Source organism: Sphaeramia orbicularis, chromosome 17 (genome assembly GCF_902148855.1).
Source record: "Sphaeramia orbicularis chromosome 17, fSphaOr1.1, whole genome shotgun sequence".
NCBI lineage: Eukaryota > Metazoa > Chordata > Actinopteri > Kurtiformes > Apogonidae > Sphaeramia > Sphaeramia orbicularis.
Window position 1 is genome coordinate 37461026 of NC_043973.1, and position 15874 is coordinate 37476899.

The 15874-nt window shown below is 37.0% G+C and overlaps 1 protein-coding gene across 2 annotated transcripts in view; it reads left to right on the forward strand.

Annotated features, from left to right (window-relative positions):
* LOC115436528 (low-density lipoprotein receptor-related protein 8-like) overlaps window positions 1-15874 on the forward strand; it is a 262795-nt gene that overhangs the window by 170586 nt on the left and 76335 nt on the right. For both annotated transcript variants that reach the window (XM_030159392.1, XM_030159393.1), the window contains exons 5-7: window positions 1223-1612; window positions 5969-6091; window positions 11881-12003. In XM_030159392.1, coding sequence (XP_030015252.1) covers window positions 1223-1612; window positions 5969-6091; window positions 11881-12003 — 636 coding nt within the window. The remainder of the gene's footprint in view (window positions 1-1222; window positions 1613-5968; window positions 6092-11880; window positions 12004-15874) is intronic.

The window sequence follows — 15874 nt, forward strand, 5'->3', positions numbered from 1 at the left end:
CCAGATTTGTATGTAGAAATGATGGATTTCTATTGTTTTTAGAAAATAAAACTGTAAATTAAAAAACAATGCGGTGTTAAAATAATGGCCTATTTGCTTTTATATATATATATATATATATATATATATATATATATATATATATATATATATATATATATATATATATATATATATATATATGTATATGTATATACAGGGTTCTCACTTGGATTTTTTTCATAGCGTAGGGGCACCGTGTATACAGGCGCACGCCACGTACATGGCACGAGTTTTGTAGGGTGGTCCAGGAGTGTAAGGCAAGTGATGTTGCCGGGCGGACGTCAGACAATACCAAGGCACACAAAGGGGTGTTGATTATATTATTCTCATTTCCTGTCTGCAGCACTTTGCGCCAACACAAAGGAATATATTTTTTCAAATTCAAGTCTCGTTATCATTACGCTGGACGATCACACACACACAAAAAAACACTGCTGCGCTGGTTGAAAGACAGCGTCACGGGTCAAATCTCAGCGGGGCCCCAACGCTGTCCCTGGGGGGCCCCGATGTTCAATGACGCTAGCGAGAACCCTGATACACACATATACACACATATATATATATATATATATATATATATATATATATATATATATATATATATATAGATAGATAGATAGATAGATAGATAGATAGATTATTAAAAAAGTAAACATTTACAATGTAACATTTTAAACTTGTAAATGAATGGGTTGGTAGAGTTGGTAGAGCGGCTCGTCCAATAACCAAAGGGTTGGTGGTTCCAATCCTGGCTCCGACTGTCCATATGTCCAAGTGTCCATGGAAGACACTGAACCCTGAATTGTTCCCAGTTGGACCTGGTGGATTTGGAAAGTGCTTTGGACACCATGAAGGTGTAGAAAATGTGCTAAATAAGTGCAGTCCATTTACCATTTAAATCCAGTGTTATATCTACATGTTTAAAATGTTAAATCTACATGTTTAAAATGTTAAATCTACATGTTTAAACTGTTAAATCTACATGTTTAAACTGTTAAATCTACATGTTTAAAATGTCAAATCTACATGTTTAAAATGTTAAATCTACATGTTAAATATGTTTACAGTTGGATGTATTTTTTACAGTATTGTTCTGGAAACCACAGCTGCCAGGTTTTTTCCGTAAAAACAACAGAATTTTTTTACAGTGTAATTTTCTTCTTCTTTGCTGGTTTTTCAGACGCCAAAGCCTGCCCCAGTGGTGAGTTCATGTGTGGCAACCGTAAATGTTTGGCCGCCGTGTACGTCTGTGACGGAGATGACGACTGTGGAGACGGCAGCGATGAACTCAAGTGTACCTCCCCTCTGACCTGTGGACCCAACCATCTCCGGTGTAACACCTCTGAGTGCGTCCCTCTAATGTGGAGCTGCGACGGAGACCCCGACTGCTCTGACAGTTCTGACGAGGGGCCCGAGCGATGCGGCGGCGATGGCGTCCCGTACCTGACAAACCGCCGGGCCAACTGCACGGCTGGAGAGTTCCGCTGCGCCAACGGGGAGTGTATACGGCTGACGTGGAAGTGTGATGGAGACCCCGACTGCAAGGACAAATCAGATGAAGCTGACTGCCGTGAGTTTTCTGTCTTTGTCTTTTTTCTTTAGATGTTTTTCTTCTTTTTCACGGTGGAAAAAATTATGCACACTCTCTATTGTGTCAACATCCTTCCAACTGCATTCAGAGCTCGTCTCCTCAGCTCACACTGATACAGAACAATGATCTTTTAAATAGAATGGAAGTCTTCTGCGTCGACTAATCCAAATGACTAATTCTTAGCAGGGTTTGGAGAAGTCACATGGTATACATAAAGCACAAAATTGCTTAATTTTTTTTAATGTGTTGTGGATGCACACTCTTGTCCAACAATGCAATGCTTTTTCATCAGGTGCAGGTATGAACATTTAACAGAAACAACTGACCCGAGTAGGTTGAGGTTCCCACAATGTCCTACACTGTATTTGCAAAATAACATTTACCCATTAAGACCCAAACAGGAAGTGGCGACCAAAAGCATCTACTGATCTAAACTGTTTAATACCTGACCTACTTATTCTATCAATACATGTAAATAATTGGTGTAAAATACAGTTTGTCATCTTTTCATGGTCATCAGATATGACCCATTTGGACGTTCAGAGGCTCTGTAGTTACCGTGGAAACAACCATCATCTTCTACGACACTGATTCATCAGTAAAAACCATGGAACTGAATCACAGTGGATGGTTTTGAAGGTAGATTTATGTCTTTATTGCTTGAACCAAAAAAAAAGTTTTCAATCAAAAAAAAATATATTTTCAATAAAAAAAACCAAACTTTTCAGTCAGAGAAAAAAATGTGTTTGAATACAAAAAAATATTTGAGGTCCAAAAAATTGCATTTGAACACGTTTTTTTCTTTGATTGTAAAATGGTTTGTTTTTTTTTTTATTTGTTGAAGTGAAGTTTTTTTTTTTGATTGAAAATATTTTTTCTAAATTGAAAATATTTTTATTTTGTTAAAGCAATAAAAAAATAAATCTACCTTCAAAGACACTCAGTTATTGATATCTTTGCTAAAAAAAGTCACTTTTTCTTGAGTTTTTTCTGTTTGTGATATAATAACCCTCAACTTTAATCTTAGCTTTTATAAACATCTACATGCTCAGTAAATTAAATATGAAAATACGTGATTTACACTGAAAACACGCAAACTAATGAGGATAATATTACAATCAGTGGTGATAAATCACTTAAGAAAGGTTAAATATAAAGAAAATTTTGTTTTGGAACTGCCACAAAAGTAACACTGGGTCTTTATGGGTTAAATACTATAGATACTATTTCAAAATACTGTTACAACAGTGCATTAAAGATTAAGTTAGGTTTAGGCACAAAAACAGCTTTATTAGTTCAGGAAAAGATTGTGGTTTGGGCTGAAATATGAAATTACCAAGCAAACAACACATGGTTATGGTTAGATTTAGGCAGAAATCATCTTGGTTATGAATTTAGAAAAATGTGCACAGGAATAAAATAAGGAAATAATGACAAATGATAGAAAAAATAATTGGAATTGGTACTTGAACACTGGTCTGAAGGGTTTATATTCTTAAAAAAAATGGAATACTATCTTAATGTCTTTATGTAACCTTCACTTGTCATACATAGATTGATTACATCCTGGTTGGTTAAACATTGTAATTAATTAATCATCCTTCTCCCTGTTTTAACAGTAGCATTAAAAAGTAATGAAGTACATTGACCTATTGTGCAGTATGCTAAATGGGAAACAATGTACTTCACTTTCTCTCTTGTAGCTTCATGCCTTCTTTATTTAAGCACTTACTCTATACACAGTATATGTGGTGGTTACTATCATATACTCGTAATAAAGAATCAGGCATATTGTCAGTTTCTATCGCACTTAAATCTCTTTAGGTTTGGGTTGTTTTCTTTAATTCTCTACTTACAACTGCTACTAGAATCATATAGAGTTTTCACACTTGTTTTTCCAGCTGGTGCCCATAAATATTGCTCAGACTTATCTAATCTCAATACATCACTGAAGGTCTATTTTACCTCAGCTTCAGAAAGTGAAAAACAAATCTCACAAACAATTTTTCCTTTCCTTTTGTGAGGTGTTAGTTTTCTCATTTAGCACCTTTCCACTCTGGGACTTGAGGTGGGTAAATGTATCTGGTAAGGAATGTGTTTGTTTTGATAAACACTGTATGAAGATTGGGGGCTTGTGATAAAACAGGTTTTCCTATTAGCTGGTCATGGATGGGGGAGCCCTGAAGCTCTTGTCTCGCTAAGCCGGAGTGTGAAGCCCTGATAGTCCTACCATTCATTATCAAGATGTGCAGTGCACACATCAAACACTCTGTGGTGTCATATAAGCGGCACTTAAAAGAGATAGATGTCTTGTTAGGGCTCCTGCATTTAAAGTGAGGTGTGGACATGGTTAGAGACACAACGTCACATTCGTCTAGGGGTTATTATGTGACACCCATTTTCCTCTGCATTCACAACCTATATTAGCATAGTGTCACTTTCATCGAATACACAGCTTGGACATGGAGCATTCAGTTATTGGCCAATTTAATCTCTAGATTGATCTTGCTGATGTAGAAGGGCTATATGCAGAAAATGAAGTTTTCTCCATGTATCCATGTGTGCATGTGTGTGTCCACTTTACACTATACTGCAGCTGGCTCAGCTCCATTACATCCCTTCTGTCCTGCATGTCTTGTGATAACACTAAATCATATTCCCCTCAGCCATATATATTGCTTTTTAGTGTGGTTTAGAGAGGAGTTATATGAGTGTAGTGAGCCCTGTTGATGAAAAGCTTGTCTGTGCTTGGGATATTAATGAAATTTGGTGTGGTGTCCTGCAGCTTCCATCTTTGTGGTTAGTATATTGAAAATCATTCATCACACACCCTCGCGGGTTAACGTCTGTGTCCTACGCACTACCTACATCAGTGGAAGGACAGAGGTGCGAAGCTGTTTAGGTGTATGTTATGTTTTTTTACCCTCCATGCTTCTGCACATTTTGATGAAAACTGATAGAGTTAGGGAGGGGTGTGACAGTATTTGCATTTGTCCAAAACCATCACTTTATGGAGATCATTAATTACAGAGGCTCATGTGTGATGACTCGAGGATTTAATCTGAAACTAAATTTTACAACAAATCTTAATCTTTAAGTCATCAGCAAGTTAATGTCATGCCATGCAAAGCCTCTCTGGAGCTGATTGGCATCTAACTGAATCAGTCACACCATGATGAGTGCAAATGACACCCAGAAGCGAGAAGAACCACCTGCTTATGTCAGATATAAACAATGTTTTAGCCCAAAAGGAAGAAAGTAAAACATGCCTAAAGCATAAATACCCAAAGGTTTATTTTTACCCCAGTCCCCGAAGGAGAGGCAAGGGGAATTGTTTTTGGTTCGATTTGTTTCTTTAACACTTTAGCAGCAAAACTATTGGTTGAATTCGTACCAAATTGTGTTTATAGATTGCCAGTGACCCAGAATAGATCTGATCACATTTTGGGAACAGTAGGTCAAAATTAAATTTTTTTCATGATTTTTTTTTTTTTTTTATCTTTTTTTCCCCTTTTACTTATAATGGTCGAAATGTCAAATGTCTTTAGCAGCAAAACTATTGGGTGAATTCAGACCATATTTGGATTATAGATTGCCAGTGACCCAGAACAGATGTTATTATATCTTAGAAAAAGTAGGTCAAAGTTACAAGTTTTTATGAATTTCTTAAATCTTTTTTTTCCCCCATTTACTCATAATGGACGAAATTTCAAATGTCTTTAGCAGCAAAAGTATTGGTTGAATTCATATCAAATTGGGTTTATAGATTGCCAGTGACCCAGAATAAATGTCATTTTATTTTGGGAACAGTAGGTCAAGTTCAAATTTTTTTATGAATTCCCCCCCCCCCCCCCCCCCCCCCCACACACACACACACACACACACACACACACAATTTACTTATAATGGGAACAGTTGGTTAAAGTAGAAAAAAATTATGAATAAAAAAATTTTAAAAAAATTCCCAATGTAATTACAATGGGCAAAATTTCAACAGTCTATAACAACATCAATTTTGTTTCAGTTTACTTCAGACTTGGCATATATATAGAGGCAATTGATACGCTGACATCCGAGGGTGGGGTTTGTTGTGCCTGGCACCACTTGTTTATTACTCTCGTTATCCTGTACTTGTACTAAAATGCTTTCCAGTTTTACTACTGACTGTGACGTATTGTCTTTTGTTTTTTTTGTCAGACATCTACAATAATCTGTGTTCATTGTTTAAATTTTACTCATACTGAACTAAACTGTGTGTGACCCAAATCATGACTTTTGTGTGCCTTTACATCCCTGTTTGAGACAATGTGCAACTTAAGTGTTTCTTTCTTACAGCTTTGTTGACATGCCGTCCAGATGAGTTCCAGTGTGGTGATGGTTCCTGCATCCATGGCACCAAGCAGTGTAACAAGGTCCATGACTGTTTGGACCAAAGCGATGAGTCCGGCTGTGTCAACGGTGAGACCATCTGTCACATCTGTCCTGTGTATTCACTCTTCACATCTTCTTCTTCAGTGTCTCCCTACTTGTTGCTTTGTCTGCTTGTATTTAATGTTGGGGTGGAGAAAAAAATACAAATTTAAAAGGTCAAATATGAGGAAATGTAGTAAGTTACAGCTGTAGTTTAAGTAGGAGTATACAGCTCTTCTTAACTCCCGATGATTTAAACAGCCCCCGGTGACCAAAAGCATGTACTGATCTAAAATGCTGAACACCAAACATTAAATAATTCAGGTAAAATACGCTTTCTCAGCTTTTCAGAGGCATCAAATGTATCATATGTGGATATTCAGAGGCTTCAAAGAGAACATGGAAACGCTGTCATCTTCTGCCAGTAAAATGCATATAGTTTGACAGACGACAGTGGTTGCAGACGTGTTTTTTTTTTTTTTTCAGTTGATATATTTTGCTAAAAAGGTCCTTTTTCTTCAGTTGTTTCTGTTTTGATACAATACCCTTTAAATTACCCTCTTAATTTAAGCCTCAGTCACAAAGCTTCTTACGAACCTCCTGGTTTGTATGAGTTCTGGAGTTCGTAGACATTCGTGGAGGAAGCAGTAGTTTCTTATGGCCGTCTTATGATGTTTGCACATCTCCTGTTCAAAGCGCAAGAGCATCTTGAGGCCTCCGTGAGAAAATGACGTAATTTTGTGTTGTACGAACACCGTATACAGTTGTCACGGTCTTCGTAAAGGTGCCTTGGGACCTTCCTACGTCAGACCTATGGCCGTTTCGTGAATTATTTTATCGTAAGGTGAATGTGCAATGTCCTATGTGAAACTCACGGCGCTCTCAAGTCATTGGTAGGAATACCTTACGCTGTTTCAGAATATTTAGATTGGTATATAAACAGTGGCCGTGTACTAAAAGTCCCATGTCGTGATCATCGCATTCAAGATGGTAATAATGCCCACTAGACTGAAACTTCTACAGCTACAAGATGAAGAAGAGGAAGATTGTGCAAAAGATTGGGTCAAAACACACTAATGTCTCGTCAGAGAGCAAACTTTAACCCTTTCATGCATTAATTATGAGAACCTTAGTCTAGATTTTTTTGTCTCGGGTGTTTTTATTCCTCCTTAGGCATGAAAAAAAATAATGTGATCCGAGTTTTTTTTTTTTTTTCATTGAGTTACAAAAATGTCCATGCATTTAATTTTTGAAGTATAGAAATGTGTTTAAAACCCAATATCAGAAAATGATGTGAAAAAAATGACAGAAAAACATTTTTAATGCTGCTAATCTGATGTTTTCTCACATTTTAACATGTTCTAATGCTAGTTATTACACACGTCATTGAAATAATATGCAAAAAAACCTCTTTTTGTCTTACAAATAACAATTAATTTACACTAAAACATGTCACAGTTGATCAGGTTTATCAAGAACAGCAAAGTTACAGTAATGGTATGAATGTCAGTGTATGAGATGATGCATAAGCGTCCACTGTGTTGGCTGAAATGGAACTAAAACAACAAAACCCATGAATATACAAGGTAATGGCTTTGAATAACTGTCCACTGTAGTGACCAATATGCATGAAAGGGTTAATTGATTGCCATTTCAACATTTATTTCAATATAAACTAGCTCCTTGTTTTGGATAATCCCTTATGGTCCAACTAAAGCAAAAATGAATTTAAAAGTAAAAATGTGGGTCATTTAGCAACACTAATCTGTCAAATTGTCTCAAAAATGTCCCGTCAGAGAGATTTCGAATATTGTGTTTTGACCCGGTTGTGGCCACTGTTTTGGTCCGACCGTAGCGGAAAAAGAGGGACATTCTAAAACGCTTAACATAAAAAAACAAAACAAAAACATCTTAACATAGTTTAATGCCTCAGAACAGTGATCCATCATCACCAGAGTTTGTGTGGAAACTACTGCTCCCTCCACGAATGTCTATGAATGTCTACAAACTCCAGAACTTGTACGAACTGGGAGATTCATATGAACCCATCATTTTTTGTAAGAAGCTTTGTGACTGAGGCTTTAATCTGAGCTTTTAGTAACATCTACATGATCAGTAAATTAATTATATGAAATACCTGATTTTCTATGCAAAAAATACTAAATACAGAGGATAATATTGTAGTAAATGGTGACAAATCACTTAGGAAAGGTTAAATAAAAAGAAAAAGTATCATTTAAGAATTGGCCACAAAAATGTTTCTTGCTCATTAAAGGTTAGAATCAATAAATTACCTTTATAAGTTTGTATTATTCACTCTGAAATTGAGAAGACATCAGTATTATTAGATAAGCCCATTATTTACACCAGTAGGTTATTCATGCAGTGTAGGCAACAAGTCCAAGCACAACCCCAGAAGATAGAGCTGACAATGGGAAACCAAATTGCATGCTGTTTTCCATCTTTTTCCCCAATTTCATGCTGTGAGTAAACGGAGACCAGAAGTGGTTTTTCTTTTCTTACATGTTTATTTATACAAGGCAACAAACTGTTTTCATCCTTTTGGTTATCTTTTTGGTGATTTTCACTCTGAATCGATGTTGTAGAAAATCAAAGCATAATGGATCCCCAGTTTACATCCCTTTATTAAGGCTTAATTTTTGTTCATGGAGTCTCCTGGGTTCAGTCTGCAGTGACGTGCAGCAATAATCTGAGACAGTGTTTAATGTCTTAACTGGAAAATTATATTCTTTAGTAAAACATGTTTCCAAAGTAACTTCTTTAGATATTGAACTGAAGATATTAAACCAAAATATCTTAACCTTGGGACGTAGAGCATAAATGCTGATCTTTTAAGCACTTGTGGAAGTAGCGGGTCCAGAGCCCTATAAAGAGAGTTACGACATGTTTTGATGTTGCTCCGGTGGTCACATGTAGGGATGGGAATCGAGAACCAGTTCTTTGTGAGAACCGGTTCCCAGTAGCTCAATTCCTTGGAATCGTTTGCCTGCCTGCTTAACGATTCTGCTTATCGATTCCGCTTTCGTTGTGCATGCGCGATGACGTCACCCGTACGCTGCATTGTTTTGGTCAGAACGTAGCCAACATGGCGTTGAGGCAGAAACGGTCTAAAAAGACAAAACCAGGTCCACTTACTTGGAACACTGTCAAAGCTTCCATGTCTTCAAAAGGGTGGAATCCCTCCAATATCCTCAAACATTTGTCCACAGCATGTGAATCATTTACAGGAATGTCACGTATTTGATACGATACTTAGCGGCGCTTGTGAATGTAGTGGCAGAGTGAACGCCGGCCTGTTCCGGTGTGGGCAACAAACGTCGTAACTCCTCAAATACAAGTTTCTGAAGGTAAGAAGGGAAAGGAAATGAGGTGCACATCAACGGGAGACAAGCCGAGCCGAGTCGAACCGGTTCCACGTAGTAGAAATGCGGCAATAGAGGAATTAGTAAAGTGTCTTTAGTTTCACTTTCACTGTACCCCCACCCCCCTAACCGGCCCAGCATCATCTGTTATTATTATTTGTACATGTTGTATATGTTATATTTTCTGTGCAGAGATGGAAATATAAAAGACAGTTAATGCAAACACACCTCTTTGTACTCTTTTATTCCCTCATCCAATGAGAATCGATAAGAGAATCGATAAGGAATCGGATTGATAAGCGATATCGATAATGGAATCGGAATTGTTAAATTTTTAACGATTCCCATCCCTAGTCACATGGTTCACATAAGCCTGTATAGGTCCAAACAAACTAAGTGCTACGATGTTATTGAAAGGCAGAAACAGCAGTGAACATGGTAAATCTGAAAATAAACCACACACAACCATTGTGTCAGTACCGTATGTACTGTTGTGTGTGTTACACTTTTGAGTAGTGGGGTTGACCACTGAAAGGACTGACTTTATTACTTTAAAAACTTAAATTTTGGGGGGAAAGGTTGGTGTTAGCTTGGGAGTGGTGCTAACTGTACAAGTTCATTCATTCTGCAATTGTGCTGTACTCATAAGGAGATAGACAATTTACCATTTTTATGTTTTACTATTATAGGACTGAAGTACAAGCAGAAAATAGTGTTTAACTGTGAATACTGTGTGTCTGCCAAGCTCTGCTCTGATAACACACACAATACGACATTAACCAGTGGATAGCATAGCGACTAACTTAGCATGTTAGCATTAGCACGGACGCTAAACTCATTAAAAACTCAACATTAGCAAACTCAAACTCAACAGAATCCTTATAGGATGAGTCGGATCTTACAAATGCCATGTTACAGAAGTTTCGCCTCCTTTAATTCATGAATAATAACTTTATTTTTCATATATATATGCATATTATACTATATTTAATTAGCACATTTGCTCAGCTGACAAACTTAACCAAACACCACCAGGTTCAGCAAAACAACTAAAATAAAACCCACTGATGACAACATTTGTACTAATGTTACCTTGTCATAACAACCCCATAATTTGTTGTTATAGTGGTTAAATCTCAACAGCTGGAAAAGTCACGCTAGCAAACTATAGGTCTACAGCTGACAATCGAACGTAACAGTTAAGATATAAATTTGTACAAACCTTAACCCTAACCAAAGACAACTGAATTTACAACATGAATGTCCGTTAATACAGGAAATACACTCGATAATTTGAAAGACGACGATATCTTATTAACTTACTGCTGAAGTTGATATATCAGCTGCAATAGAAATGAATGTGTTCTGTCGGTATTACACTCAATGTTTGGAACTATTGGCCCTTCCATGACCCAGAAGAAGGTGCATATTTCTTTGACAACGGGAGTCTATGGAAGTGTCACTACTCTGATACATATTGAGGACTCTGAGCGGGCCCAGATGCCCCCAATCAGCTGATAACAGATCCTGCCTCCTAATACCTGGACACAAATGTTTTCACGGCATCAAATAGGCTCGTAGGCCGTGACACTGTGTAAAACCAGCCATAGCTGTGGCTGTTAAGTGAGACCCCATTAATGTGCGGTCAGACCCTCCCCAGTGTTGTGGCTGATAAAATGGCTGTTATTACATCCCATTTCCCCTTAATTGTTTGTTTGTTGTTTGCTCTTATTGGCATATCCTTTTCTGCCTGTGGTTTGAGTCCAAGTCAAATTATACCGAAAATAAAAGAAATCAATATAAAGGAAAAAACACCAACTTCCTCGAGTGCTCTGGACGAAGCTTCCTTTGTCTGAGAAAAATTGCTGTAATTTTACCCCCGAGGTAATTTGGATTCTGATTTCACTATCTTTTGCATTAATGACTAATAGCTTTTTTTTTTTGTTTTATTATGTTCTATTTTTTTTTTTTACCAACACTGTTTTATCCAAGTTTTTTCTTGGTGCAATATCGTAAAAAAAAAAAAGATTTCTCCACCTCAATATAACCTGAAATGAAATAAAGACAGACCGAATGAATGAATATCTTAGCGAAGAACAAAATACAAAAATGACCTGCTGATACTTATTCCTTGGATTTACTCAAGTGTTTTAGAGACCACTTTCATTTCTTTTCCTGACTGAATAATTTAGCCTCATACTGCAAAATTATTTAGCAGGAAAGTAAGCCCTCGTACTATGAAAGTAGACCAAATTAGACACTAAGGTTTTTACAGTTATGATTCAGATATGTGAGTGTGCAGTTTTTTTTTCATCCCTTTTTATTTTAGCTGTCATTGTTTAATGCAAGCTTGCAATAACTTGTTAACACAAAGATATTATTTTTTCTTCCTCACTCTTTCTGAAGCCTTGTGGACTTTGTAGTAGATGCTGATGTTCTGTTTTTTTGTCACAGCAACCAAATGTGAAGGACCCTTGAAATTTCAGTGCAAGAATGGAGAGTGTATTGATAGCTCCAAGGTGTGCGACTCTGTCAAGGACTGCAAGGACCGATCAGATGAGCCCAAGAAAGAGTGTGGTAAGAGCACTTTTTCTGCATGCAATAGCATCTGTGTGGCAATCTTGTGTCCACCTTTCATTACATTTTATTGTCTACTTAACCCATAAAGACCCAAACAGCCACTGGCAACCATAAGCATCTACTGATGTAAACTGTTTTAATAATTACTGATCCATTAATCCTATCAATACATGTAAATAATTGGTGTAAAATACAGTTTGTCGTCCTTTCATGATCATCAGATATGACGCATTTGGACATTCAGAGGCTCTGTAGTGAACGTGGAAACACTGTCATCTTCTACAACATTGATTCACCTGTAAAGAAAGAAAGATTAAATAGAGAGAAACAAATAATTTGGGAAGTGCAACAAAAGTAGCACTCTGTCTTTTTGGGTTAATATCTGTCAATGCATGTAAATAATTGGTGTAACATAAAGTTTGAGCAATGACAGTGGATGGACACAGTTGGTTCATGTTCAGTTAATGTTAGATTTTGCTGAAAAAGTCACTTTTTCTTTAGTTTTCTCTTATTGTAATATGATATCCCTCAACTTTAATCTGAGCTTTTATGAACATTTGCATGATCAGTAAATTAAATACAGGAAAATACCTGATTTTCACTGAAAAAAATGCAAAATACAGAGGATAATATTGTAATGAATGGTGACAAATAACTTAAAGGGGTCATATTTTGCTAAACCAACTTTTATTAGTCTTTGGTACATTTATTTGTGTATTTGGACCCTAATCGTTCATAAAGTTTGAATTTGAACTCTCCAGGTGCTGCAAAACTATCTTTATATTCATTCCGGCAAAAAATGAGTAGATTCTTTCAACCTGTTTCAATTTTTTCTTAATTTGTTATGTTTACAACTAGTTACGTCATGACATTAGCACATATAAGGTCAAGACTTCCATCGAACATTACTCCGAGTGTGACATAATTGTTTAGCAGCAGCAGCGGTTGTAGTCCATACTGAAAATAGGTCCAAACTTCGAGCCAATTACCTAAAATCTTCAGTTGTTGGTTGAACGGGACAGAGCAGCACAGTCAACAACCTGGAAGGGGGTGGGGTCATGTGCATTTAAAGGGCCAGCGCTCAAAACGACCTTTTTTGTGTCATTATTCAAAAATAGGGTTGAAAATGGACCTGTGGAATTGAATTAATGCAGAATTCAGACCCAAGCAGAGCATTCACAGTTTATGTAGACCACAGAGAAATGTTTTAAAATGCATAATTCCATTTAAAAAAAAAACAAAATATCACTCCTTTAACAAAAGTTAAATATTGAGAAAAACATATTTTGGAACTGCCACAAAAGTAGCACTGGGTTTTTATGGGTTTAAGCTGGTTTTTTTTAGTCATTTCACAGGTATATGCAGTGATGAAGCTCAGCTGTGAAATTAGCTTGTGTGTCAGCAGAGCTTTTGTTTCTGCCCTGCGCAATAAAGAAGCATGTGCATCTCTGTTGTAATAGATTCAAGCACTTAACGTAGCAGTGTAATCGTGTTTGCCATAACAAAATGATTCTACCTCCCTCTTATTGCCTTGCATTTCAAAGGCTTCACAGGAAAACTGAAATTAGTAGCAGCCTCCGTTGATCAGAACAAGATCCTCCATGTACTAATTAACATCAGCCTGTAGGAAAAGGCTTCTACCATCATCTCTGTGTTTCTTTTCTTGTCTCCACATATATCTTTAAGTCTTAACCTTTTTGCTCACCATTAGTGGATGAGGGCGATCTTAAAGGGCAAAGCACAGTCTATCGGTTTTTTCGTCTCTGATGTGGAGCTCAGCCAGAGAGAGTATTTTACACAGGAGAATAAGATGCATATATACATTCTCTTCAAATCATATTTCCTCAGAGGAACGTAAAGTTGAGAAGGGAGGAGTGACAGCTGGCAGAGCCGACTGACCTCTGCAAGAAAGGAAATTACATGACCGAAACTGGTATTCCAGAGAGTAATTCTCCTCCTTTTCTCCTGTGTGCTCCTCCTCTACTTCCATCTTTTCATCTTTCTACCCCCCCCCATCACATCTCCCTCCCTCCCTTCCCTCCCTCCGTCAGTTCAGGTCTCATTCTCAGCTCATTAAAAGCGCGTCCACACATACACCTTGCTCATCGCTTTGCTCGCTCATCCGTTTACTCGCAAGATGTTCGCCGATCAAAAAACACACACTGAAACAATAATACCCCTTGTTTTACCGAAACACACTTATATGTAGATGTTTAGTGTGATTGTATTTGCTGCTGCAGCCTTTCATCAGGGGAAAATAAGGAAAATACATCTCTCCGTGCTTGACTAAATGTTTTTTTTTTTTTTTTCTTTTTTCCATCTTATTAGAAATAATGGCATATTACCTCAGTACTGACTCATTTCTTGACACTGTACCATCACTTTTAGCTTTCACTAGGAAAAATGGATGCAGGTAGGTAGTACATAATGGGTTACCATGGTGAGAGAGAGAACGAGAGATGTAGGTGGAGTGCAGAGAGAGACAAGAGACAGTGTTTACTTGTTCATTGGAATGGCAAACTGACCTCTAAACTGTGCCTGTCCTTGAAATCAGCACAGAAAAGCGTTCACGCAGGGCTTCACCTGAGGCACCTTTGTCACTTACCCCAACCCCTGTTGAAGAAACACTAATGAAGAGTCCTCAAACACAGCTACATCTTGGTCTTTTCTTGTCAGCGCAGTTAATTTTGTACTAAAAAAAAAAAGGAGAAGAGGGAGCTACTGTGAATGACAGATTGCTGTCACCCATCCAACTGAATTAGAAACTGGAAATGTAATGTTGGCAGTTGCTGCGCTCGAAGTCTGCTGGCTCGAGAAGACGATTTTCTGTCAGAACTAACCTCCAGCCAGTGCACTTTCTGTATTTTGTAACAGTAGGAGAATGGTGTTATGTAGGAGTACACCGTAGCATTGCAAGGTTTTTAATTTTAAAGCAGAATTATGTACTTTTAATGACAGATATTGGATTAGAATTGCTTAAAGGAGTGATATTTTGCTTTTTTTTTAAATGGAATTATGCATTTTAAATGAATAGAATAGAACAGAACAGAATAGAACAGAATAGAATAGAATAGAATAGAATAGAATAGAATAGAATAGAATAGAATAGAATAGTGCGGACTGTGTTAAATGGAGGATGAATGTGTGACTTTAAATCTTGCTCTAAAATGTCAGATGACCATCATAAATCATACATCATGAACCAAAATGGAAAAGAAGAAATGAAATATTATAATCTTCATATCTTTTATATCTTTATTTTCTTTGTACTGAACAGTCAGTCAAAGGTTTGCTTTGTGTGTGGGTGGTGTATGGTTAAAAATAACTCACAACTTTCTGTGCTGAACTTAGAGAAAAGGTCAGATTCTACGTAAAAGATCTAATTTTACAACTTTGGAAAGTAATTGTGGAAAAAGCGTAGAGCAGAAAAACCAAAATATGAACTTAGGGACGTTTTATGATCAAGAGATGGTGCAGGTGTTAGAACTAGACGCACTTTCTGAAACTCTTTGTGGTTAAGCTATGCAGTTGGTTTGATTGACAGGTGTCCAGGGCACTTGTTAAACTCAAGTGAACTTTCAAATTAGCTTATGGAGTGACTGACATGTTGTGCCCAGTAACTATCATTAACCAATAATGTGTATGATGAATTATGACACTGAAAAATGGGAGTCTCCAAAGTCACTAAAGACTATAAAAAGTAATAAAGGAAACCTTTTTTTTTTTTCTTTTTCTTCCTCTGTGACGAATAGTGTGTTTGATGCTAGACTAATTGATAACTAACTTCTTTCTTTTTTGTAACTTTTTCTATTTTTGCCTGAAGCAATAAATCAAGCTCTGTTTTAACTTTGAAAACCTCAACCCTTCT